The sequence below is a fragment of the Balaenoptera ricei genome, chromosome 9, assembly GCF_028023285.1.
Source record: "Balaenoptera ricei isolate mBalRic1 chromosome 9, mBalRic1.hap2, whole genome shotgun sequence".
In the NCBI taxonomy this organism is placed as follows: domain Eukaryota; kingdom Metazoa; phylum Chordata; class Mammalia; order Artiodactyla; family Balaenopteridae; genus Balaenoptera; species Balaenoptera ricei.
In genome coordinates this window covers 59365084-59392494 of record NC_082647.1, presented here as the reverse complement: position 1 = coordinate 59392494, position 27411 = coordinate 59365084, and the positions used below count along the sequence as shown (strand labels likewise).

The 27411-nt window shown below is 36.2% G+C and overlaps 1 protein-coding gene across 12 annotated transcripts in view; it reads right to left on the bottom strand.

Moving 5' to 3' along the window:
- The window catches only part of PPP1R9A (protein phosphatase 1 regulatory subunit 9A), a 292981-nt gene that overhangs the window by 136779 nt on the left and 128791 nt on the right, over positions 1–27411 (bottom strand). For all 12 annotated transcript variants that reach the window (XM_059933861.1, XM_059933860.1, XM_059933865.1 and 9 more), the window contains exon 3: positions 3376–3508. In XM_059933861.1, the coding sequence (XP_059789844.1) occupies positions 3376–3508 (133 nt within the window). The remainder of the gene's footprint in view (positions 1–3375; positions 3509–27411) is intronic.

The window sequence follows — 27411 nt, the reverse complement described above, 5'->3', positions numbered from 1 at the left end:
TATGATATAATGAAAATGAAGTTTTCCAACTTAATACTCTTTCAGATAGATGCTTTATGCCAGAACAATTTGTAAAGCACCCTGTTACTTCTAAATTAGAGTATCTTAGGTGTCATGTTATTAAATTCTCATGCACACTAACATCTTTCCCTGGACCTTGTATTTTGTTCCACTGATCAACTGCTATATGTATACAATTTGTTCTGATTTTAGAGGCTTTACATTACATTCAGATATTTGGGAAGTTAAATCCTTTCACATTCTTTTCCATACTTCCCTTAGGTCTGTATTTTTCCATATAAAATTTAGTATTGTATTATGCAATCCCCTCTAACAATGAAACTCTGATGGCAGTTCTACTTGAACCGCATTAAATTTATTTATAAATTTATACGTATAGAAGACAGAATAGGAGAGACTTTCCTATACTGAGTCTTCTCATCCAAGAATACAGAATATCAATTTGCTCAGATCTTGTATCTTTAATAGCTATAATACAACTTTTACAGCTTTAAGCTACAAAACGACAATGATATATCACCTCACACCTGTTACAATGACTATCATCAAAAAGATAAGAGATAACAAGTGTTGGGAAGGATGGGGAGGAAAGAGAACTCTTGTGCACTCTTGGAGGGAATGTAAATTGCTGGAGACACTATGTAAAACAGTATGGAGATTCCTCAAAAAATTAAAAATAGCTACTTCATTTAGTTCTCTTCTAGTTTAATTTTTCTAGTTTAACTTTTACTATGAAATGTAGCATACAAACAAAAGAGTTTATAAAAACATTTACCTACAAAACATTGTGTAAAACAAAAATAAAGCAAACATTCATGTATTAACAAAGACAGAAAACATTACAAATACCCCAAAAGCCCACTATGTAAGCCTCCCTGAAATCATAACTCTTCCTTTGGTAACCATTATCCTAAACATGGTGCTAACCATTCCTTCCTTTTCTTAATACTACTTTTTAAAGCTACTTATTTGTATATTTCTAAGCAATATGCTGTTTAATTTTTCCTGGCTTTTAAATTTAAATAAATGGAATTGTACTGAATGGCTTCTTCTGTGATTTGCTTCCCACCCCGCCTCAACTTCATGTTTGTAAGAATCATAACACACTGCTACATGGAACTGTGGCTCCTTCATTTTTACTGCTGAGTAATATTTTATGGAATAGATATGCTACAATTTATATACCTTTTCCTATCATTGATGATTACTCAGATTGCTCTCATTTTTGCTATTATAAGCAATACAATGGCCCACAGCCAAATCCAGCTGTCTTTGTATGGGCCATAAGCTAAGAATGGTTTTTACATTTTTAAATGGATGAAAAGTGTAAGCTTCACTCTTACATTCTCTTTAACCTCAAATGAAAGTGTCTTTTATAGGAACAATTATTGGCCAATGATGTTTAGTGTAATAATTGGTATTCTTCATATATTTTTCATCCAAGCAATTTTATGCTTAATACTTACATAGTTTTCAACTCTCTTTCCCTAACATTTGCCGTTTCGAACAAGCTGTTCTTTGTTTCTTTTCCTCCTTGCTAACTGAGAAGTATGAAGGAGATGTGTTCTTTAAGTCCTTACATATAAGCAAATTTCTTTCTTTCATCAGGATAGGTAAATATTCTGGGATGGATATAGGGTTCTTGGATCATTATCCTTTTGCTTCTCAGTGGTGTGTGAAATCATACATATGCCTCCCCACTCCCAGTGTTACAAATAAGAAGTCTGATGCTAGTCTAATAACTTAAGTACCTTTGCTTCTTTGTTTGCTTTGATTTTGGCCTGGTATTTTATAAGATTTTTCACTTTATGTTTGAAGATTAGGATTTTCTCAGGCTATGCCTGAGTATGAGAATTTTTTTTAAAGTCCTCTCACTTGCAACAAATTGGCTAGGACCTTTAAATTATGAGGTTCAGGTATTTTTTGAGCTCAGGAAAATTTCTTCTATTTTGTCTAATATGTCTCTTGTCCTGTACTGTCTTTTCCCCTTCTGTTACAACTTATATATTGGGTCTCCTTCATGATTTTTCTTGGATTTTTTGCTCTGTTTGAAAATTTGAAAATTACTTTGGAACATTTCTTATGCTTGACCTTCTAGATCACCAATGTGAGTCTCAACAATAACTATCCTTTTCTCTTCAATTCCTCTACTGAAATTTTTAATCTTAAAATAAATATTTTTGTTGTTGTTAATTTGCTTAAGAATGTCTTTTTTTTAATATATAAATTTATTTATTTTTGGCTGTGTTGGGTCTTCGGTGCTGCGTGCGGGCTTTTCTCTAGTTGCGGCGAGTGGGGGCCACTCTTTGTTGCGGTGCGCGGGCTTCTCATTGCGGTGGCTTCTCTTGTTGCGGAGCATGGGCTCTAGGCGCGTGGGCTTAAGTAGTTGTGGCAAGCAGGCTCAGTAGTTGTGGCTCGCCGGCTCTAGAGCGCAGGCTCAGTAGTTGTGGCGCACGGGCTTAGTTGCTCCGCGGCATGTGGAATCTTCCCGGACCAGGGCTCGAACCCGTATCCCCTGCGTTGGCAGGCGGATTCGCAACCACTGCACCACCAGGAAAGCCCTAAGAATGTCTTTTTAAAGCCACACTTGAACATCTTTATTTGGTTTCTTTGGGTTTTTTTTGTTATTCAAGCTGTCATCTGTTTGTTCTGCTTTTTTCCAAAGCTCTCTGAGATGTGCTATTTTTCTGTTCATTAGGTCCTAGTTCAGTTCCCAGGTGATGATTTATGATGGTAAACACAGCAGGCTCTGGTCCCGTAGGTCCCCAGTTACTGTAGCAGGCAGTCTGTGATTCCAGGGAGAAATCAGGAGCAAGCCCCTCTGCTCCTGTCCTCCCTGCTTTCCTTTAGCTTTCTCCCCTCAGAGATGAAGAGGATTCCACTGCCTTCATTCCAAAAATCCACCATTTTCTAAAGGCCCAGCACTCCCCCTATCTACTACATTCAGAATCTAACCATGACCACTCTCCCTCCACCAAAAAACCCCAAAACAACCACCTGCCCCAAGCTCTCACTTATGGCAGCTCTCTCTGGACTCCTCACCTGCACCAGCGCTTTGCAGGAGTACCAAGAAAACATCAGATCTCACTCACACCTCCCTACTCCTAGTCGTCAACCCAGCCAACTAAAGTAGATGGGTTTCAGCGGGGTGGGTAAGGGAGGAGTCTTTCAATCCACCATCTATACAGAATTCATATAAATTATTTTTGAAATTTAATAAATAAAACCCTCCATGAGAAATAAAGCTTTATCCAATCCTTAGGGGGGAAAAAGGCTATACTTAGGGAAAATAAAGTCATTTCTACATTATTAACATAGCAATATAATGTTATTAACACTGTAGAGCTCATATACCTTTCTCTAGTTCCACTGGGAAAAGTTCCAGCTTTTCTACACGCTTTTCAAGTTCATACTCGGCTGAAGCAGCCACAGGGTCAACTTCATCATTTCTCCTGTCATAGTCTTCATTGGAGTATGTGCTGAAGACCTGTAGTAAGATATCAACAAAAAGATGAAAATCCAGAAAAGACAGTTTTCTTGATTTAAAAAAAATCTGCTACATATCCAAAACTACGTAAGTTAAAAATTTTGTATGAAGAATTTCTTCTAAACAACTGTTTTGTCATAAAATCAACTGAGATGTTAAGAAAAGGAAAACTGAATCAGAATAAAATTAACTTACTAATTTAAAAAATGTACCACTTTTAATAATTTGAGAGACAACAGTAGCCACAGAATACTTTATATGGTTAGCAACATTTATCACTTTTTATAGAATCAGAGTATACCATATTAGCTGCAATAAAATTAAGGTAAAGCATCTTGAGGCTACCGAAGCAAATACCCACACTGAACCCATTTCATGCTATGACCTATACAAGCCCTGATGTTGCAGTGTGCTGGTACTAGAATTATATTTCAAACACAGAATCATTGAAACTGACTTCTATTCTATTCTGTACTGGGCTGTGTTAAGCTCTCATTTGTCATCCCTCATTTTACTTCCATGTAGATATAAATTAAATCTTCATTGAACCTTTTAATGAAATGACTATCAAAATATTGCTCAAGAGCTGCAGAACAAACAGGATATTGGTAGCTCTTTCTTTCTGACCTAAATCATTCAAAAGACTACTAAATGTGGTCTTCAGAGGTAGCTGTAAGAAAATTATTGTCCTTCTTTCTGCTGAAATATTTGTTTTATTTGAAAAGTAACTGGAATTCGGTATACAATCCCTCACTTAATACACTGAAGAATATTTTTAAAAAAGAAATGTATAATTCATCAAGCCTAATTAATTTGCATGATAAAAACTGACATTTTCAATTAAATTCAACAATTATGAAGTATCTAGACTGTGCCTGACAAAACTTTGTCATGTCCTCCAAAATCTTAAAATCTAGGAGTGAGTAGTTTTTTAAAAAATATACATTAAAAAGTGAAAATAAAAACATCAATAGAAAGCAGGACAGAAGGTCAGAGATGAAAGAAATTAAGTCTATTGCCTATAAAGCTGGCCCTGCTAGTCCAGATGTGCTTTACATTCATATTATTGGAAAACTGGCAACTCTTACATGCTGTATATGGTAACCTATAAACCAGAAATACATACTGCGTACAAAGAAACAGATGTAGTGTGGTTCCTAATTCTACATACTTCTCAAAATCGTGTCATTTACAGGTTTTGTACCAGAATGCATAACTGTTTTTCTTCCTGACTTTCAACATGTTTTCATAGCCTTGTACCATTCACTTGGTCTCTACCACATTTCTCCACCATAATAAACATTTCTGCATCAAAATGAACACTTCTAAACTATGGGGTTTGTACCTTTTAAATTAATCTTTTCATAAAATATGCTTCCTATGCCCCTTCCATAGAACCTTCCAATATTTTTCTTAAATTGTCAGGTTTATGACTTTCTCTTAGACAGCCTTTTTGATCTTTCACTTCCCTTATATGTTTTGGTAATCACTTATTTATTCATTCATCAAAAATTTACAAAGAATCAACTCTATGCCAGACATTGTGCTAGACACTGAAGAAGGCACAGTTTCAAGTAGCTCACAGCTCAGTAGGGACATAGAAATCAAAATAAACAACTAAAATATATGTGATAACTGAGGTAACAAAGGAATATACCACGTAATTTTTTTATTGTCATGAATTTCATGGAGGGGAAAATATTTGAGTTGAATCCTAAAGAATAAACAAGGATTCACATATTCAAATGTAGAAGAGGTGGAATGTATATTTCAAATATAAGACACTAGAAAAAAATCTATATCTGTATCTTTTGGAAAACATCGACAGTTGAGTAGACCACAGTGCAGCATGCCTAGGGGAACAAACTTTAACAACACACAAAAAAAGTTAGTTGGATCTGGAACGTACATGTCCTGGAAACTATTGGCAGAGATGACTGGAAATTATTCCATTGATGTTTGCCACTTGTCTACTTCTGCTAATAGGTTCAAGTATATGATTGCTAAACAAGGATTCAAAGGATATTCATACTGGAACATAACTCAATTTTGCTACCAACTTAATGTGTGAATAAAAAAATGTGTGTATACATACACATGTATATACGTGTATATGTGTGTTTGTGTGTATACACACACATCTGCTATCAAATGTCCTTCCCCAATCAGTCTGGTTTATAAAGTCCATTTGGGGATATCCAGAAATTAAATAAAACAAACAGAAAACGAACTATATGACTACATATTGGAAAACAGTACTTTAAATAATGTTTGAGGCATGTAGCAATCAGATGACCATATCACCATTTAATTCTGTAGAGAAGAAATAATGTAATATACTTTTCATCTTCAGCTTGTTCATAGTCTGGTAAATTATGTGGGCACATAGGTAAAACCTATAAATACATGAAACAGAAAAGCCAGAATTCATTATTTGCAAGTTAAGCTTTTGTTTACCTGGAGAATCCAAGAGGTTAAACAGAAAAACTGTTAGAACGAACAAGAGTTCAGTGAAAACAGAATTTCAAAACTACCAAAAAAGCCCATAATAGCTTTAGAAAATATAACAGAAAAGATCAGAAATTATAAAATACTCAAGAATTGCTGATTATAAATGTGTAAGGATATCCTTTATCTATAAAACTTAACCGAAAAATTCAAAAAGCCTTGAATAAGTGTAATGCCATACTATGTTATTGGATTAAAATCCTTAATATTGGGCTTCCCTGGTGGCGCAGTGGTTGAGAGTCTGCCTGCTAATGCAGGGGACACGGGTTCGAGCCCTGGTCTGGGAGGATCCCACATGCCGCGGAGCGGCTGGGCCCGTGAGCCACAATTACTGAGCCTGCGTGTCTGGAGCCTGTGCTCCGCAACAAGAGAGGCCGCGATAGTGAGAGGCCCGCGCACAGCGATGAGGAGTGGCCCCCACTTGCCACAACTAGAGAAAGCCCTCGCACAGAAACGAAGACCCAACAGAGCCATAAATTAAAAATAAATAAATAAATAAATAAATAAATAAATAAATAAATAAATAAAATCCTTAATATTGTAAAAACCTCTATGATCCTAAATTACTGTAAATGTCTCTTTGCCCCAATTTAATTTATGAATTCAGGGCAATCAAAATTAAAATCCCACTAACATGTTTCATGGAAACTAACAAGCTGCTTGCAAACAAGGAATAAGGATGGAAATAGACTCTATCAGATACCAAAATATACAATAAAACTTCGTTTATTAAGGCAGTGCAGTTTGCCCCAAGATAGATCTATTTTTGTACTCTATTCTGTTTCACTCCTCTACTTTTCTATTCAAATTAGTTTGGGTGGTCTATTCAATAAATAGTAGGGAAAGAATGAGATATCCATCTGAAAAAAGATTCCTATTTCATATGATTAACAAAAAGTAAAACTTACATTGGTTAAGAACAAAAATTATAAACTATTAAACTGCTAAAAGAAAATATGGGACAATGTTTAACAGGCTAGAGAGGACATTCCCAAAAAGCCGTAGATCCTAGAAATCCTAAAGAAAATGAATAAACTATTTGATTAAAAATTAATGCTAAAAACTTCTAGGTAACAAAATATACCATAATAAAATTACAAAACAAGTCAAATATTAGAAGAATATATTGCCAAATATCAAAATGAAATATGAATATTCATAATATAAAAAGGGTTTTATCAACTTAACTACATCTGTAAGTAGGGGAAAGGAAACTGAGAATTCAACAAAGACATATTAATGTTTAATAAATGATGTAAAGATGCTCAACTTCATTAAAAATTAAGCAAATTTAAGAAGGAAATACTATATATTCACCCATAGTACGATTTTTTAAAAAAATGACTGCAATATCCAGTGTTTATGAGGATATAGGAAAAAGAATACACTTGGAAAAGCAGGGAAAAGGTCGCAATTTGAGAATAGCTATCAAGATTTTAAATGTAAATGCCTTTGATCCAATAACGCTATGCCTAAGTATTTATAGAGATACTTGTAAGTGTGCACAGATACCTGTGCAAGGAAGTTCATTACAGAACTATTTGTAATAGCCTAAGATGGAAAATTACCTAAATGTTCAATGATAGAGAAAATGTCTTACTAAATTATAATATATACAAATATGTAATTTCATGCAATGATTTAAAAGATCTATCTCTGCTGACATGAAAGGCTCTGAAATACATATATTATTTAACCAAAAAAGCACATGGCAGATATACCTACATCTACTGATATATCCTTTTGTATCTATTTATCTATTTCTATATATACATATATAGGTATAAATATGTTCTCAATTGGTATGATCCTAACTTTAAATTAAAGACCTCCTAGATTCTCTAGCTATGTAGCTCTTGCCAAACTGTAAAACCACTCTAAGCCTCAGTTTCATTATTCACAAAATGGCTATTATAATAATAATACCTACCACATAAAGTTGCTGTAAGAATGAAATGAGATAGTCCAAATAATCATGCTGGGTTCAATGTCAGGGGAGGGAAAGCTTTCCCAGGGTAATATGAGAGATAACAATATTGCCCCAGATACCTAAACTCACCTCATACTCTCATTTATAAATAAGTTTTGAATATTTCATCCACTATGATGCTTAATGCCCTTGGAACAAAAATCTGCAAGACTAATTTGGTATTATAATGTAGACTGGCCTGCCAAAATCCTTACCTGTGTCCAGAGCAATACACTATCATTACACAATGGCTCATCATCTGCCAGGCTTTGTTTTGCCTTGACCAGGTAGAACCTCAGAGATGAAAGGAAAATTGACCTAGGTAAAGACTCCCCCTTTCATCAATATGGTCATGACTCTTTCAGTATTCTTATAATAGTTCTATCATTTTTATTTATATTACCATAACTGCTCTACAAATATATACGAATAGCTAATTACACAAATAATAATCAGAGCTCCATCATGATATCACTGCAATGCAAAAACGCAAAAATTAAAGGCCAACAGCATCCTGGGTCCTAATATTCAACACCATTCAAGATATAAACATATATATTTAGTTCAGTCACCTTCACATTGTTCCTGCTTTATTTCACTGAGAAAAGCAAGCAAAAGGATGTTTAAGTTTAAGATTTCTTGTTTCAGAGCCAACGAGTGATAGTCTATTCCTTGATCAAAGGAACCAAAACAAGACCATATCCCTTGCTTTGCAGCAGAGGCAGGCTTTTAGGGATAACAAGTTTACAAATACAGTTAGCAATGACATTTCTGACCCAGCAACCCAAGGCTATGAAAAACGAATAAAGTTAAAATTAGCTTATAAGATTTCAACTAGAATCATTCTTTTTCACATTTCTGGTAGTTTTGAGCTCCAACACTTTTTCAAAACAACAGCAACATTTTTTTCAACAATAAGGAAGAAAAACCCTTATTTCCTTTACTTGCTTATGACACATTTTCTTTAATCAATGCAGGTCAATATGAATTCAGGATTTTCTGTAAATATTGACTGGAAGGACTCTCCCACAAGCTTCCACAAGGTCTCAGTTCCGCCTGTTGTCTGGGTTCTGCTGCACCTCCTGACGCGTCAAAGATAGAAAATGCTGCAGGTTCTTGCAAGCTGTGTTTCAGATGATGGCTTAGCACAGCATGCTCCTGGAGATTAGCCACGCGTTCACATGCTTCCACGAACAGGCCGCACTTATCACAAGCCTCCTGGGCAGAACTCTAACTCACCTTCACATGAGACTCTCAACTGAAACTAAGAGAAAACATGGAGAAGACAGTCCATATCTTAAAGTTTTAAAAACAAATCTGGCGATAAACCATCCTCAGAAAGGAGGATCCTGACAGCCTTAGAACAATGTATAAAACTTCAGTTTTCTTTTCTTCCCTCACTGATTTATGATATAAGAATTATAGTTTCTTGATTGCCTACTGTGTGCCAGGGAGTATGTTAGGTTCTTGTTGCAAATTGACATAAGCCAAGCTGAAGTTCACAATTATCAGGCATTTGGGGGTAAACGTTGGCAGTCTCCAAAGATTCTAAATAAGTGAGAGCTTTCTGCTGCATATAGACACATTGATGAGCAGGAGGATGGAAAAAGAAGACCCACAGCTCTATCTTGCAAGCTCAGTAAAGTCTCAGATTTCTGTCCTTTAGTTACTCTGACAAGTAACCTGCATGGAGGTATACTTAAAGCAACTGTGACAATATTCTACAGTAGGATGTGTCTAATTTTCTAACTGGATCCCTCAACGGAATCCTACATTTCAGAAAACAGGACCAAATGAGAACTAGAGTTAGGTGCTACTCTAAAAGCTTAGCTTGCTTGACTCAAAGTCCATTTACATAAAATATTTCTAAAACCAATCCACATATTTTCAACATTACGCATTTCACCAATTATTTGTAACATCCCCAACATTAATAAACCTTCCTATTTAAAGTATGCGTCTCTGGAATGTAGACTTCTAATTAGGGACTTTCAAATACTAATCTTAGAGTGAAGATTCATGATTGTTATACCTAGAATGCTAATAAAGGCTCCTAAAACAAAGTTATTACCATAAATATGGTGATATGTGTGCTGAAATAACTGGAAGTAAATTACAGACAATATAAAACATTACACAAGTAATCTTTAACTCTTGTACCAACTGATCCAGTAAGTAAGGCAGAAAAGAGGAAAGATTTGAAGCTCAGAGAACAATATACATGGTATATATGAGGATAGCTAATAAAGACAAAGTCTATAAGGACAAAAGGTATATTTTACTAATTGTGAGCCTAGTGTTTTCATGAATAACTAAAGAACAGGAAGTGAAAAAACAAATATACTCTACATAATGGGAGGTAGACAGCAGGCTAGTCAAAAGGCAACACAAAGTGGCCTTTATTTGTCAGTGTTCTCCAGAGAAACACAACCAACAGGATGTGTGTGTATAAAATACTTAATACATACTATATTTGTATTTATATTAAACTAGATTTATTTTAAGCAATTGGCTCACGTGATCATAGAGGCTGACAAGTCCAAAATCTGCAGAGTAGCAGGCTGGAGACCCAGGGAAAAATTGCTGTTGGAGTTCAAGTCCAAAGGATTCTCTCTGCCTCAGGAGAGGTCAGTCTTTTACTATTAAGGTCTTCAACTGGTTGGATGAGTCCCACCCACATTACAGAGGGCAATTTGCTTTATACTCAAAGTCTACCAATTTCAATGTTAATCTCACTCAAAAACACCCTCACAAAAACATCTAAGATACTGTGTGACCAAATATCTGGCCACCATGGCCTAGCCAAGTTGACACACAAAATTAACCATCACAAAGGCCTTAAAATAGAATATTCTCCGGCTCCAAAAGCTAGTCTTTTGACATCTGATGAAGATAATCATATCTAGATAGTGTCTCTCTTATATCATTGGAGTGTTATAAATTTTTTTATCCCCAGATACTCATAGAATCTACACAAAACCCATGATAAAATCAAACATACATTTTTGTATTATCAATGGCACCAATCACTTCATACTTGTAGATTATCAACAACCAAATATGAAGGATGTAAACTCTTCAAATTTGGAATAGCTGTGGTTGACTCTGTAGAAAGATAAATGCAAGGAAACTTTTTATGAAAGAACATTTTAAAATAAGTAGAGTTTTATCAAGGTAACATACAGAAATTATCAATGAAATAAAAAGATTAGAAGGTCCTATATCTCTTCATTTTGACAAAATAGAATTCAATTATAATTAGCACATTTATCTGCAAATATATATACTTTAAGTACTTGAAAAATCTTAAAATTAAGTTTAATATCTCCTTACAAAATCAGTTTATGCCTTTAATGTAATCAGGAAGAAATTCCATCATAAATAGATACAAACTTAGCTCATTCTAAACTTGGACAAATTGTCCAAATTAGTGAGTTTTTCCAGTAGACAGTTAAACAGAAAACTGGGCAATTCCACTGATGTTCATGTTTTTCACTGTATTTTTCAAATTATAATAAACAATTAAACATATCCACGAGAAATTAGCAATGTTCTCTTTCAGCTCAGCCAAACTTTTAGTTTAAATCAGAGACATATGATTTACAAAACTGACAACTGGTGGCCAGCATGAAATAAATTGGTGGCCTTGGTCTTGTTTCCACTGGACAGGTGTCTCCATCACAGAAAAAATGAACTAATTGGCACCTTTTTTGGGGGGACAGGGTAATCTCCTTAGAGGAATACCTGACTTCCCATTCACAGAAGTTAATACTCTTGTACATATACAACAGAATGAGTTATGAAGTCAGGGTCTGTTCTAGCATTTGTTTTAGCAGTTGGTATTCACTTCTTCTTTTACTACCAGAGCCAGCACTGTGTTTCTAAAAGCCCATGGAGAGAGATTATTCTGAATTGTCTAAATAGGAAAACAGATGGGGGGGAGTACTATAGCATGTGTGGGTAGTGAGGTTAAAGAGGAGAAAGGGGGCCAATGACCAAACCAAAGAGGCTGAGAAGAGAAAGACTTCCCTAGGGTATAGAAGTTGCTCAGGTATAGAAGTTTACACTCCCCCCATGCCAAGCTCCCAAGGGTGACTGCACCTCTGATGGGAGGGCTAAGGGGTATCATGAGGACTAAACAGTAAACTCTGAGGTTTTAGGAACCTTGGGTTTTAGGAACCCCAGGCCCAAAATTTTGCCTGGAAACAGAGTAAAAGAGCCTTGAAGGGAACTTGACCATCTGTTCAAGAATATCATCAGAAGTAACAGTGCAGGTTAAAAGCAGAAGGACTCCTAACATAAGGAATTCTGTAAAACTCTCAAAAATTGTGCACTTACCCAGGGTAATGGGAGAAAATGTGAAAACATGCATGGGACTAAATACCAGCAAACAAGTGGGTAAGGATCTCAAGAAGGTTAACTTTAGTACAGCAGAAGAAAGGAACGTGATGTAAAGCATCCTAGTGGTGGGTGAACTAAAATTGACTCCTATCTTTAGATAATAAAATGGGCTGAAGACCAGGCTCCTTACACCTCCTGTGATGGTCTTTTGATATGCCAACTTGACTAGGCTACAGCCCCCAGTTATTTAATCAAACACTAATCTAGGTGTCACTGTAAGGTATTTTGTAGATGTGATTAAAGTCCAAAATCAGTTGACTTTAAGTAAGGGAGATTACCCTAGAAAATCTGGGTGAGCCTCATTCAATCAGTTGAAGGGCCTTAAGAGCAGAGTTGAGGCTTCCCAGAGGAAGTAGAAATTCTGCCTTTGGACAGCAGCTTCAGTCTGTTGCAGAGTTCCACCCTCCCTCTCATCTTGATGGCCTGCCCTACAGATTTCAGCCTTACATACCCAGCCCCTACATTTGTGTAAGCCAACTGCTTGCAATAAATCTCTTAATATGTATCTTCTACTGGTTCATATTCTCTGGTTGAACTCTGACTGATACACCAACACTCCAAGTATAAGACAAAGTACAGTTATTTGGAGCAGTGGTTTCCAAAGTGTTGACTGTGACCTATAGGGGTTGTAAAATCAATCTAGCAGGTCATGAATAGCACTGAGAAAAGTTAAATAGAGAAGAATAGAAAATATCAGTGTTCATTACAATTAGTAAGAGTATGTATTATACTTTAAAACTTTCAGTTTGATTTAAACACACACATACACACATGCATGCACCACGTCTTGATGTAAAATGGTTATGATGTAGGCGCTAAAAAAACAGTATGCTTAAGCAATAATTTTTTAAAAGCTCTAATCCACAGAGAATTCCCATTTAATTTACATTCTATTCTAAAAGTCAAAATAGGCAATACAAGCTTCTCAAACTACTGAGCCTATGAATGATGACAGGAGGTGCAGAAAAAATTACGCTTCACATTTCTTCTCCTTCCTGAGCCACTGATTCTTACTGCAGTTTTTTATTGAGCACCAGCTCAGTGGTTGGCGCTGTGGTCAGTACTGGGAGCAGCTAATCATCTCAGACCTGTGACTGTAACCAGCATGAGAGCTGTAAAAGAGAGGAGGACACGTGCACTATGGGAGCACACGGTGGAGGCATCCAAGCCTACCTGAGAGAGAGGGGAGGAGAGGCGTAAGCAAGAAAGGATGAGAGATCTTAAAAGCACAGACTTTAGCCAGCTATGCTTACCATCAGCAAATAATAAGCGGGGAAGGGAAGGCATGTGGAAGGCATTCTGGGAGAACGAATAATATGTGCAAGGTAGGAATGAGAGAGAAGAACAGAATTATGGACCAAGAAATAATTCGATCTGGCCAAAGCTGGAGTGGTGAATGAATGGTAAGAGATGGGAAAAAGTATGTAGGGAGAGCTTTGTGACACATGGTTTGTTGTGTGAATAAAATTCATATGCTCTAACCTCGAAAGATAATAGGAGTTTATGAAGAGGGTTAGAGGGGACCAGAATTGGAAGGGGAGATGAGCTAGAAGCTCTAGGAATCCTATATCTTCACCCCTTTGGGAGGACTAAGTGGGAGCCTAAGTCCTCAAGGTACTAAGAGACTTTCCCCAAAGTGCCCCTGGTGGCGCGGCCAGTCGTTCACATGACAACAAGGGGCAGTCAGGGACATGGGCGCGCTGCCCTTGCACAGGGACTGGGAAGCAAAAAGAGCAGAGGCATCACCAGTCTCAGAAGGACCACGAGTAAACCCAGGTACTGGGAGCTGAAGCTCCTCTCCAAAGCTCAGCTAAAACAACAGAGGCACGTGAGTGACAACAGCCACAGAAGACTATCTTTGATGAATTGTTAGGGTGAAATTATGTAGAAATCATGCAAGATAAAGGCCTATCTAAAATCCTGCACTTCAGGAGTGTGCTGGTCTCTAGAAGAGAGCATCTATACTTGAGGTTTAACACCTTTTACCAGAATCTATACTTGAGGTTTCACATTATTTTACCAGAGGTCAAATAATAAAAGCAAAGGCTGCACAATTTTCCAAAATCTCCAACAGGTTCAAATGTTGATAGAGCTAAAAAAACAAAACCAAAAACAAACCAAAAAAACTGTTTTAGCAAGCATTTCTACCACCAACTGAGACCTACAGAGCAAACTGAAAATTTTAATTTTTGTAAAGGTCATGAGTAAAATACGCTTAATTTTTAAATTCTGCAAGCTGAGGCCAGACATCACATGGTGGAAAAAACTGAAAAACAAGACCGAAGCACAAATAACCAATTGTTAGGGAATGCATATATACATGAGGACACTGAAGGCTGAACTTGTAAACTAAGCCTAGATGCAACAGGAACTTTACTACATTCGGCACAGCTGTGATCCAATGTTAAAACTAGTTATGTTACCCTACAAAGCAGGAAAGACTGCTTTCTTATAAACAAACTGTCCCTTCCATTTAGACTTCTCCAAGAACTATAGTCAAATGTAATTGACTGATTCGGGATCATCGTTGAAAATGTCAACATAACGCTAAATCTACAAATGGTATCTGTCTCCTTCTTCCCTTATTTATTGGCAAAACCTAAAGGGCAGCCATGCTTTACGGGAAACAAGACAATGGGCAGTCTTTGTCAAAACATGTGGCGGACAGTGCTGTCACATTAATTCTTGGTGTGTTTGAGGTGAAAGCTGCCATCACTTCCATTACCATAGGATTAATGGTCAAAGCTGGGGATCACTGACCCTTGAATCACAGTAACTTTGACCTCATATATCTTGTAATAGAAATGATGACTTTGTAAATACTGTGTTAACCACTATGCTTCTTAAATCAATTGTCTCCACAACCTCAGAAACTGTCCATACAAAAAAAGATGCCGACAAAGCTAAGTGGTAATTTGTTAAAAATAGGTGACTGCTCTGCAAACAGAGAAGAGGGTGCAACAACCACTGCTACCTGGGTCCCTGATTTATGCATAGTCCACACTTCTGGGCCAGTTCAATGCCTTCATGACACCTCAAACTTAAAGGGGCCCAAGGCAAAACTGTAGTGTCTCCCATCCTCTACAACAAACTTGGGGGGCGGCATTGGGGTGGGGAACAGAAGGAGACAGAGTGATCTATGAGTGATTTTACATTTCTTCTGCACACCTTTTCTGTGCTTTCCAATTCTGTATAATGACCAAGTATTACTTTCTTACGGGGGTGGAATGGGAAAGACATTCTAAAAAACCTCCTAAGGTCCTCCTCTCCCACAGGAATAAAGTTGACATATTTAGAAGGACATCAAAATTCTCCAAGATCTGACTCCAGCCTACCTTGCCAGCCTTTACCTAGCACTACTTCCTTTCACTCACCCTATGGTGCAAAAATTGTTACTACTTTGTTATATGTCTGCAAAACTTCTTTCACCTCCCTTGGGGTCTCTCCTACAGAATTTACCCCACACTATATATTGTATTTATCTGTGATCACATTTTCTATTCAAATAAAATGTCAGCTCCCTGGGGCTGGAGTAGTCTTATTCATCTTTCTACTACCTGCTGGTTTTGTTTTTGTTTTTTGTTTTCCATCTTTATTGAGGTATGATTAACAAACAGAAATTATATCTTTTTAACAACATGATGTTTTGATGTAAGTATACCTTGTGAAATATTTACCACAATCAACATCACCTACTGTTAACAGTAAAATGTCTTAAAAGCAACGGGTCTTTTATCATTGTCAGTGATCTATATATGGATGGTATCTTAAGTCAGAACTGCTTCTGAACAAATGAAAAGTGACCTTCCCAAGGCAAAAGGGAGCCTCAATCCTAAAATGCTTTAAAATAAAACTTACAACTTCAAAACAAAGACGTCTTCACATATGCACAGTTTGGGATGATCTTTAGTGGTCATCCATTAGTCAAATAAACCTGTGATAAAACCCAGTTAGCATAAACATTTGCAAGGCTGTATTCTAGAAGAGATGACTTAATAACCTAGTCTTAATGATTATTTATGTCAGAGATCAAGTATTACCAAAGAATGCATATTAATTATTAAAATTAATTTTAAATCCTATTGTAGATAATACCAAAAAAGGACCACTGCCCCCCTTTTTTAAAGGCCAGTTAGCTCCTGGTAAGAAATTTTATAATGTTCCCCTTTTGATCAGATTAGTGTGACTGACAAGGGAAGTCAGTTTGGTAGAACTGATTGTTTTTTAAATGTATTTTGAAATGCTAATATAAAAGTGTATTGGTACGAATAGGGCAGTCAAGGGTAATTAGCTCTCTGAAAGTGTGACATTTGAAGAGCTATAAGAATATCTAATATTGGGTTCTCTGCTTGAAATGAGACACTGTCAGGAGAAATTTTAAAGTATTTCACTTGTGTTTAGACAGTGGATTTAAATATATAAATATATAAAAGTGGTTGGCTCCTTTTGTAGCCTTGAGTGCAGCATCACACCCTAAGTGAGAGGGGGTCAGTTAAGGTCCTAATGTCTCACAACTGTGGCAGATTTGCTGATTGAATCCAGCAGTCACTCTTACAGTTTTGTGTTCTGGTCACGGTGGTCCACCCATGAGAAACTCCATCTGCTGGTACCTATCCTCTCTCAAGCCAAAAATTACAAACAATCCAGTGTGTAAGAGCTAAGTCTACCAAAACCTGTTCCCATGTCGTCTCCACCTGCCATACTGACATTGGGAGGGTAAATGTGTTTGTCATGTGCCTAAATTTGATGTACTCAAATACCCATCTGCCTTTTGCTAATCAACCTGACATAGAAGGTTTAGATGAAAAGTTTAATACAAACGAGAATGTACCTCACCCTTTCACATTGGAAGAAGCAAAAGACACTGTTTGGAAATATAGGACTCAATTCCTTAAATATTTTGAAGCCTCATTATGATAATATCCTCCAACATTCGATCACTTCCTTCTTTTCCAGAACTCCTTGAGTCCTCTGTCAATCACTTAGTGCTTATATCCCGCCTTTTATTTGTTAATAATATTTTATGTGTTTAAATCTTATTGCTATCTGGCATCTTCAACACAAGATTAAAGTCTTATTCCCCATTGCATCTCCAACACTTGGCATCGTGCTTGACACAAGGTGCCTACTCAACAGATGTCTGTTGACAGAAGTGCCTTATAAGGGAGGCTGTCGGATAAATTCATTTCTTTTGGAAATTCTGTAACTAAACTCTCTTGAATAGGTTCTCCATTCATTCAAATAGTTATTCAAGTTTTCCAGATAAGTTGTCAACATGAGCAAAGGAAACCTTCCTGTCTGGTCTACACGGCTAGCTTCCACTACAAGCTCCGGCAATTAGGGCACTGAGATTCTGGCAGCAGCTAAGGGCAGCATAAAAATGCAACACAGGGAGTCAGCTCTTAACAAAAAAGTAGTATCAGAAACGGGACAGAAAAAGCTGGTCCTCTCATAGTTAGGCCTGTTCCACTCTTTCCACTTTTTCCTCAATATATATAATGTAAATATTTGCCAATCAGCCCTATCATAAGAATTGAAAAGATGATTTCAATAGTGACCATTTGGTGGACGATGAGGAGAACCCACCCACTCTGTTTACAAGCAAACAGTAAACTTGGATAGAATTTTCCTTCAATTTTGTTCAAGAATATCTAAACAGAGAAATGACAGGTAGGTAATGATGAGGAGATGAGGAAGAGGAAGATAATTGTGGCTATCATTGAGTGACTCTTCTGAGATAAGTGTCCCATAATGGTCCTATTTCACAGATCAGTGAACGTCAGGCTCAGAGATGACAGGTAGTTTGCCCCCCAAAGACACATGGAAAATACATGTGACAACTGAAATCTAACCCCAGGTCTGGCTGGATTAAAAGTTCATGCCCTTTCCCCCATGCCATACAGCTTTGGTAAAGGAAGCATGATTAAAAACACCAAAATTTAAAATAAGCACCCCATGTAGAATAAACAACACACACACATACACACGCACGCACGCAGACACACAAACACACACACACACACACACACTCACCCTACAACTGCAAAGGACCAATAAATAAGGGGGGAAAATTCCAACTCACTAGAAACTAAAGAAATGCAAATTACATTAAGTCATTTTTTATTTACAAAGATTTATAAACAGGCAAAGGGACAAACTATCACTCTAATACACTATAGATAAAGTAAACTGGTATAAGTTTCTAGAGACCAATATGTTAAACATCTTGAAAATTTTAGTATCAATTGACCTAACAGATTCTAAGGATTTAATCTAGTGAAATCATAGATTATATTTACCCAGAAATATATGTACACTGACATTAACCACAGTATTATTTACAAAAGGAGAAAAATTCAAAGTTAGCTAAATGTCAAAAAAGGAAGGATGAATAAATAATGGTATATCCATAAGATGGAACACACTGATTCTTACAGATGTACCATAATCATCATGCTTTGTAAGATTATTTAATAACACAAAAAATGTTAAAATATAGGTATGTGAAAAGATAATAAAACCACGTGTGTGTACACACACAGAATATGAATGATCCCAATTATGCATATACATATAGACATGATAATCTGGGGTACTAAAATTATAAATAACTTTATTTTCTTTATACTTTTCTGGCTTTAAAAAAAAATAGTGTTGGTAAATAAATGAAAAATAAAAATGTTATTTTTAAAATACTCATTACCAAATCTTTAATGATCAACAAGCATAAGTCTTTCCACATACTATAAAAGCAAGTTTATCTGGCTTTATATTAATTTAAAATATATTTTAATAGCACACCCAGCATTAATTTATATAGTGATAACTGATGTTTGCAATGATGAATCTAAGGAACAAAAATCTTCAATGCAAAATAAAATCACGTTTGGGTTTTTTTAATATAATAAGCATTTATGTGCCAAGCAGTTAGAAACTATGCTTTAGAGTTAAGGTACTATTCACCAAAATAAAAAAATATCTGAGAGTTTTGACCTTAAATACTAAGACACTACAAAAGCCTTGATCCTCAATAACAAAGAAGATCTAGATCCCACTTCCTATGCAAGAGAGCTTAGTTACTGGAACACTCCGGTTTTAATTCTGAGCATATGCTATAGGAAAGTCAGCTGTACATTTTCTTCTTTCAGACATCTGGCTGAGGGTCTGCTCAGTGGAAAATCACTACTCATGCTGAGCAAAAAACTAATACTATGCTTTGGTTGAAGTTTTCTGGGCTGTTTGTGTGTTTATGTGGAATGATTTTTTTCATCACGTGAAAACAGAAGAACTGGTCCCCTGAGTTATATCTATAGATAAGTATGGCAAACTGATCTGTCATAACTTTATTTAAAACTCAGGTAAATCAACTATACTCCAATAAAATATAAAAAAATAAAATAAAGCTCAGTGAAATTATAAATCGATTTAATTCAGAAAAAAAATTAGCTTCTAGGGCTTCCCTGGTGGCACAGTGGTTGAGAGTCTGCCTGCTAATGCAGGGGACACGGGTTCGAGCCCTGGTCTGGGAAGATCCCACATGCCGCGGAGCAACTAGGCCCGTGAGCCACAACTACTGAGTCTGCGGGTCTGGAGCCTGTGCTCCGCAACAAGAGAGGCCGCGACAGTGAGAGGCCCGTGCACCGCGATGAAGAGTGGCCCCCGCTCGCCGCAACTAGAGAAAGCCCTCGCACAGAAACGAAGACCCAACACAGCCATAAATAAATAAATAAATAAATAAATAAATAAATAAATAAACAAATAAATCCAAAGTTTAAAAAAAAAAAAAGTTAGCTTCTAATGGATACAGCCACAGAATTTTACAACCAGATGGGATCCTGGCAATGCCCAAATGGGGATACAAATAAACACCACCACACGTGATACTCCCTCTCATTCTGTGGTGGATTAACCAGGTGAATAATGCTAGCTAAACTGAGCCATCTCCTAGCATCTTCAATGTAGTCACTGTTAATTAATTGATCAAGTCAGGGGAAGGACAAAAGAAACAATTTGCCATATTTGGTCTAATCTCTTATTTTAGTTTCAGGGGAAGCCATCCAAGATCACCCAGTTAATCAAACCTGATGTTATAACAGTAATTTCAAGATGTTATAGAGTATTCTTGATACTACCTTGTATTCCTTCAGAATGGTTCTCTATAAAAAGACAAGTAGCAGAATAAGTCCTTTCATATGAACCAAAATGAGCCCTCCTCACAAAACGATTCCAATTTGGATGTCGCAGTTATACTCCACATAAGTTTTAAGCATTAAAAAGCTTTTGAAAAGAAAATATGTAAAAAAAAGGATAGTAGTTGTTTTAAGGTAGCTGAATTATGAATTTGCTTTATTGTTTTTGTTATTTTCATATTTTTTGTTTTCTGCACAAAAATGGAAATGAAGAAATTCACTTAATTTTCGGTTGAAAAAGCACTACATTAGCATTCCTGCTTATAAATAGATGTCTACAGGGTGACTCAGAAGATCTGCTCTTCCACTTCTGTTATCTTAAGAAAGTTGACCTTTTTGGGTCCACATTTTCCTCCTCTGTAAAAATGAGAGGAGTGAAGTAAATGGTCTCCAAGATCACTTTCATCTCTGAAATTCCAAAACTGTACCTACAATAATCTGCTATTTGAAAGTAGAATATTATCATTAATGGTTTCCAGTCTTAGCAGTGCCACTGATTGGGAGAAATGGAACCACTTTTCCTCTGGCTTTATTTTTCATGGGAAGGAACATCAATTAGTGTGTGCCTCCAGACTCAGGTAAAAATGATCTACTTATCTGTCTGGTCCTTTAGGGATAAGAAACTAGGCCTGTGTGACTCTGCGCTTCTCTTTTGGAAGCAGGTACTCATATTCTGGTCTGCTCCTCAATGTTTTAATTTTTAGGGCTTTCTCTTCGCTGGAGAGACCTGTTATTTTCCAGTGCCAGCAGGAACTGAGTGGTAAGTCTAATTTTGGAGTTCAGAATTTAGGAAGACTGATGTTCCTGCAAACCTAAGGTACACCTTCATACCCACTCTTTAACAGGGGAACTTTGATATCTATAGCTGTAACTTTACCAAATTATCTCACATGTGGTGCAGTTTTATTGGAGAAGAGGAATACTGTCCACTGGGATCCTCAAACTCTAAACCTCAAAAAAGGAAAGTTTGTTCATGAACACAGACCATTATGGGTGTAGTTCATCCTCTTTAATCTTTAAGGTTCTCCAACTGCACAGTGTTTTCTGAGTACTTACAAACTTCAGTAAAACTTCCATGTAATACAGAATGCCATGTTCTTTAAAAGAAAAAAAAGAAAGAAAGAGACTCTTGTAAGGGCACCACCATCCAAGTCTCTTAAAGTAAAAATCAGAGGAATGAGTCCAATATACTCCACCTCCTTAAATAGTCTGAGTTTCTTTCTCTCTTCCACAGTGACAGAAGCTCTTCTCATTGATAAATTACATTGATTATTATACATCAATTCTCAGCTACTACTCAGGTACCACTCTAATAACCGCATATTGTCACTAGAGTACTCTTCTAAAAACTTGAATTTCATTAGGACTCTGCTCTGCTTTGAGAGACAAAAAAAAATTTTTTTGTTTCAAATTTAAAACCTTCAAAGGATTCTTATAAGCTACCAAAGTTCCAACAATATAACAGATCTTACAAGATTTTAAAATATTCTCACTTCTCATCCTCCCCCAGTACACTCTTATCAGTATCTCCAACAATCTCAACATCTCAAACTACGTAAAGTAACCAGAATTCCCTTTCATGGTCCTGCTACCCATCTTACAAACAACTTAACCTTTAAGATTCTATGTAGACATTACTTCATTACCTTTCTTGACTAACAAAGCTGGAGTTAGGAGCTTCTTCCACTCAAGTTCTATACTCTCCTCTATTACAAACTGGTGACCTTGGTTCAGTTCCAGGAGATTTTCATAGGTGTTGCCTTAAAAAGGATTTCCTGGCTACATACACCTGAGAGAAAATCAAACACTACATTCACGATGAGTATTATCAGATTATAGCCACAGAGAAGACCTGGGATTACGAAACAACAATGACGATAACAACAAAAAAACGACAAAGCCCAGGATTTGCCAAACTTATTTGATCATTTTTTTGCAGCACACTTGTAACCATCCTAAAGAATAGTGTTGCACGGGAAACACAAATATATTAGATCATCTACCCCTTTACTATATATATTTCATCATGTTTCGCTTTTCCCATGAAACTGTGAGTCCTTCAAGCATTATAGACCATGATCTAGTAAAGAGACTGCACATATTAGGGATTCAATAGTACTGTGAATAAAGGAAATTTATTTTTTTTGTAGTTTCAAATAAAACTAGAGTGAGGAGACAAATTTCTAAGGAGCTACAATTAATGTTACATTTCAAAAAGTATTTACCTTTAAATAAACTATTGCGACCATATCTGATTAGAAAAAGAGAAATCCAAAATACATCACCAATTTCTCAATATGATAAAAGTAAACACCTGGTGCTATACATTCACATCTGAATTGTGTTTACTTCTATGCCTTAAAGGGTGAGGAAATGAGAAGGCCGACTCACATTCTCAGCACAACTACAATAAGTGTGTTAGGCGGCTTTACAGAATGGAATGACAATAATTTGATCAGCTTTATGCTTTCGTCCCTTTCGTATTCTAAACTCTTTTTCTGAAGTGAAATAGCATTTTCATGAATTTCAATGACTTCTTGTCTAAAGTATCAACTACTTTATGTTATGTTCGCTATTTTCCTTGATATTATTTTTACACCTCTTGAGCTGAAGTTCAAATGTATTCTATATCCTTTTTTGAGTCTCCAAAGTTACAGAAGATGGACCTTCGCCCCTAATCCCATAGAAATGGAACAATGTTTGACAGTGAGGAATTGAAAGCAGCTCTTTTGCCCCTTTCCTGTTTGTCCATTTTTGTTCCCCTCTAACCTCAAAAGAACCCAATTAAGCTGTTGATTGTTTTCCTAGGTAAAAAGAAGTAAGAATGAAGAATTAAGTAGTTAAAGAATGACTAGCTCTCTACCCAAAAGCCCCCCTAAGCAATCCTGCAGGCACATCACTCAGACAAGATAACATCTGAAAAGAGAGTCTGCCAGCCTACACGCAATGGAGAACGATGCAGAACCCAACCTCCTGCCTGGATGATTCACTGAGATTCTTCCCTGGCCCCTACCCTGCCTTTTGCCCTTTAAAAACTGTCATGGCTTAGCGGAATCTTTGGAGTTGGTCTTGGGACATGAATCTACCTTCTCCCCAGACTGCCGGCTTTTGAGATTAAGGCACCTTTCCTTTCTATTGACACTTGCCTCTTGATTATTGGCTTTTGAGCGTTGAGCAACTGAACCTGAGTTTGGTAACACTCTAATGTATATTTGACCATTTAAGATATCTCACAGTTTACTGACGTACCTTTCAGTGGTTTTTTTCCCCCAGTCTTTCTTTTTGTCTTGTTTCATTTTGGAGAACTTCTATTGTTATGTCTTCACTTTCACTAATCTTTACTTCTTGACTGTCTAATGTGCAGTTAAATCCAACCAGTGCATTTTTTCATCTGTAGAAGTTTAATTTGGATCTTTAATAACTTCTATGTCTCTGTCTCACACTATTCAATCTTTCCTCTAGCATCTCAAACACACGGAACAGTCTAAAAAGCTACTGTGATATACTTGTGTACTAATTCCACCATTTGTGTCATCTCAGCATCAAAAGATTGCTTTTTCTCCTCATTGTGCTTTTTTCCCCCTGCTTCTTTATATCTTGGAAAATCCTAATTGAATGCCAGATACTGTGAATCTTACCTTCTTGGATCATGGATATTTTTGTGTTTCTACAAATATTCTTGAGCTTTTTTTCTGGAATATGGTTAAGTTACTTGGAAACTGTCTCAGCCGTTCAGGTCTTGATTTTAAGCTTTGTTAGGAAGGAATGAAGCCGCATTTAGCCTAGATTTAATTTTTTCACCACTAAGGAGGTAAGACCCTTCTTTGACACTCTAATCAATACTTATAGAATTATGAGGTTTTCTACTCTAGCTGCTGGGAATAAGCCCTCTTTAACACCAGATATGACATATGGGCACTGTTCGCTCTAATCCTTTCTGGTGTTTCATTCCCTGACCATGCGTATTTTTCTCACATGCATGCACGGATCAGTACTCATCTCAGTCTTTAAGAGGGGACCTCTGGAGATGTCTAGAGTGTTCCCTCTGTGCAGCTCTCATCACTAATCTGCCCATGGACTCTAGCTGTCTTGGCTTCCTCAGACTCCCAGCTCTGTCACTACATCTCAGTGATTGCTATGATAATCTCTGTCTGGGTTCTCCTTACTGCCCAATGGTCTGGCAACTTCCTTCTGGTGAATCTGAGCAATTGCAGGATCACCTTTTTTCCCATCTCTCAGGGATCACTGTCTTGCACTGCCTGATAGCCAATGTCTTCACTGTAATTATTTCATTCAGTTTGTCCATTTTTTTGTTGTTTCAAGGAGGAGGGTAAATCCAATCCTTGTTAGTACATCCTGAATGGAAGCAGAAGTTGAATTTACTCTTGAAATGAACTTGCGTAGACTGACTTTTATTCAACTTTATTATTATTTTAAAATTTTCTGCAAATAATGAACCCTATGTATAGCCTGTACTTAAAGCACATCACTCCCACTGCCCTGCCCTTGGTGTGCCACCGATGCACATAAAAGCACTGAGAAGCATGCATAGACTAATGAAAAATAACTACATTGCACTAACGAGCTTTCTCAGGAAAAATGTGTTTGTGCGTATTTGATAATAAATACCAGTCAGCCAAGAGATTTATCAAAATGAAGATCTCAAGAATTGGAAATTGAGAGTATGAAAAGCCTGGTGCTGAACTTCAAATAATTTGTATAGAGCAGAGGTCAACAAAATACAGCTCACAGTCTGTTATTGTACAGTCCACAAGATAATAATGGTTTGTACATTTGTAAAGGGTTGTAGAAAGAAAATAAAAATAATAAAACAAAAGTTATATGAAAGAAACCATATGTGTTCCACAAGACCGAAAATATTTGCTCTCTGTCCCTTTAAAGAAAAATTTTCCTAACCCTTAATACAGAGAATGAAGGCTAAGCAACTCTGGAAATTACATAAATATATAAAATAAATATCATAAACATTTCCTATGCAAAAGTAAGGTCAACAAAATTGCTTGTGTTCCAACAAAAACTATGCATCTTACATAGCATAACCTCCTGGGTTAAGGAAATCTAGTTCTATTGTTGTCTTTGAGCTATTTTTCAACTTTTGTAAATTATAGTTCACTGATAGATATGTAAATTCTGACCTGCCTGACAGTGTTTTGGCTTCCTACTCTCTGTAGACAAACCAGTTTTGCTTTCATTTGTAAGCCATCTCAACACTTCTCTACCTCATATCAATCTATGCTGTTCTTTTTCTGAACCTGTTATAACATCTACTTGGTTCCCCCATATCATAGGAGTAAATTAAATTCTTTAATGTATGTGCATTATTAAATCTGTATAAAAGACACGATTTTACATTTTTTCTGAAAATTATCCTTTACACAGCAAATAAAAATCAAAAAGATGAGAAACAAGTCAAATAAAGGAAATGGAGGTTGTAGGAGAGGAAAAATTTTTTCTCTACCCTCTTAGGTTCTGTAAATGGGGACAACAAATTAAACTGACAAAAGACATATTAACAGGAGAAGAGGCATACAAATTTTACTGTTGTCTTTAAAATCCTAGGGGCTTCACAGAAAAGAATTGAAAACCCAAAGAAGTGATTACACCTGGGGGCTTATCGACCATTTTACCAAAGGGCAATCATTTGTGAGAAGTGACTAAACAAAGAAAAAAGGACTTTGGATTCCTAGAGGTGGTAAATAGCAGAAAGGTAACTAAGAAATGTAAGGTTTAAGTTGTTTAGAAAGGTTTGTTGTACAGACTCAAGTCATCGCCAGTGGTAAGAATCATTGCCCTCTTCTTGGTACAGGAGGGGAGGTGGGAAGGGGGCATGTTTACAAATGGATATTTATTTCACCTTTACAAAGGAAAATTTATGCCCTATTTTTAGGCAGAAAGGAGGCAGGCAAAGAGGTCCTTTGATATCTGCTGTTTCTCACTTGCCTTCAGTTCAAAGTAACTTATGCCAAAATGGCATATTTGGGGTCAGCATATTCTGATCCCCTTCAAAGTATACTAATAATCCTCATATTCAATAACAAGTTGGTAATTGTCTCTACTTGATTAAAAAGAATAAATTATATAACTGGAATTTTTAAAGATCACTACTAACGCTAATAACAAAAATATGAACCATAAAGCAAAAACCAGAAAACAAAGGAAGCACTGGAAACAAAAACTATAACAAAGTAAGTGGATAAAATTAAGATCAAACATTTTTGTCATAACAATAATTGTTTACTGAGCAGTCAGCTATTTAAATGAAGAAGAAATTTGAGACTGGATTAAAAACTAAAAGCCAACTGTATATTTACACAAAAGGCTCATTTAGAATCAACTCACTCAAAAAAGTTGAAAGTAAAATGGCACTTTGGAAAGAATCATCCAGTGACATGAGACAAGAAAAAGAAATAAAAAGTATAAACACTGGAATAATGGCATAAATATTGGAAGGAAAAAGACATAACTATAATTTGCAAGCAATATAACTAAAACAAAAATCAACTGGAAAATATTAGAAACATTATATTGATAATTAAGTAAGGAGTCAGGTTATAAAACTAACATGTATAAACTGAAAGCTTTCTCATATATATATAATAATGACAGAAAATCTAATGAAAGAAAATATTTTTATGATTACCTTAGAAATTGTCCCACTGAATATTAAGATATTAACTTCCACTGAACTTATAAACTCAATGGAGTCTCACTTAACCTACAAATTTTATGGGACTTTTATTTTGAAATATGACAAAGAAGTTTTAGTTCGCCAGAAAAAAATACACACTGAAGAATGAGCTAGAAATTTCCAGATA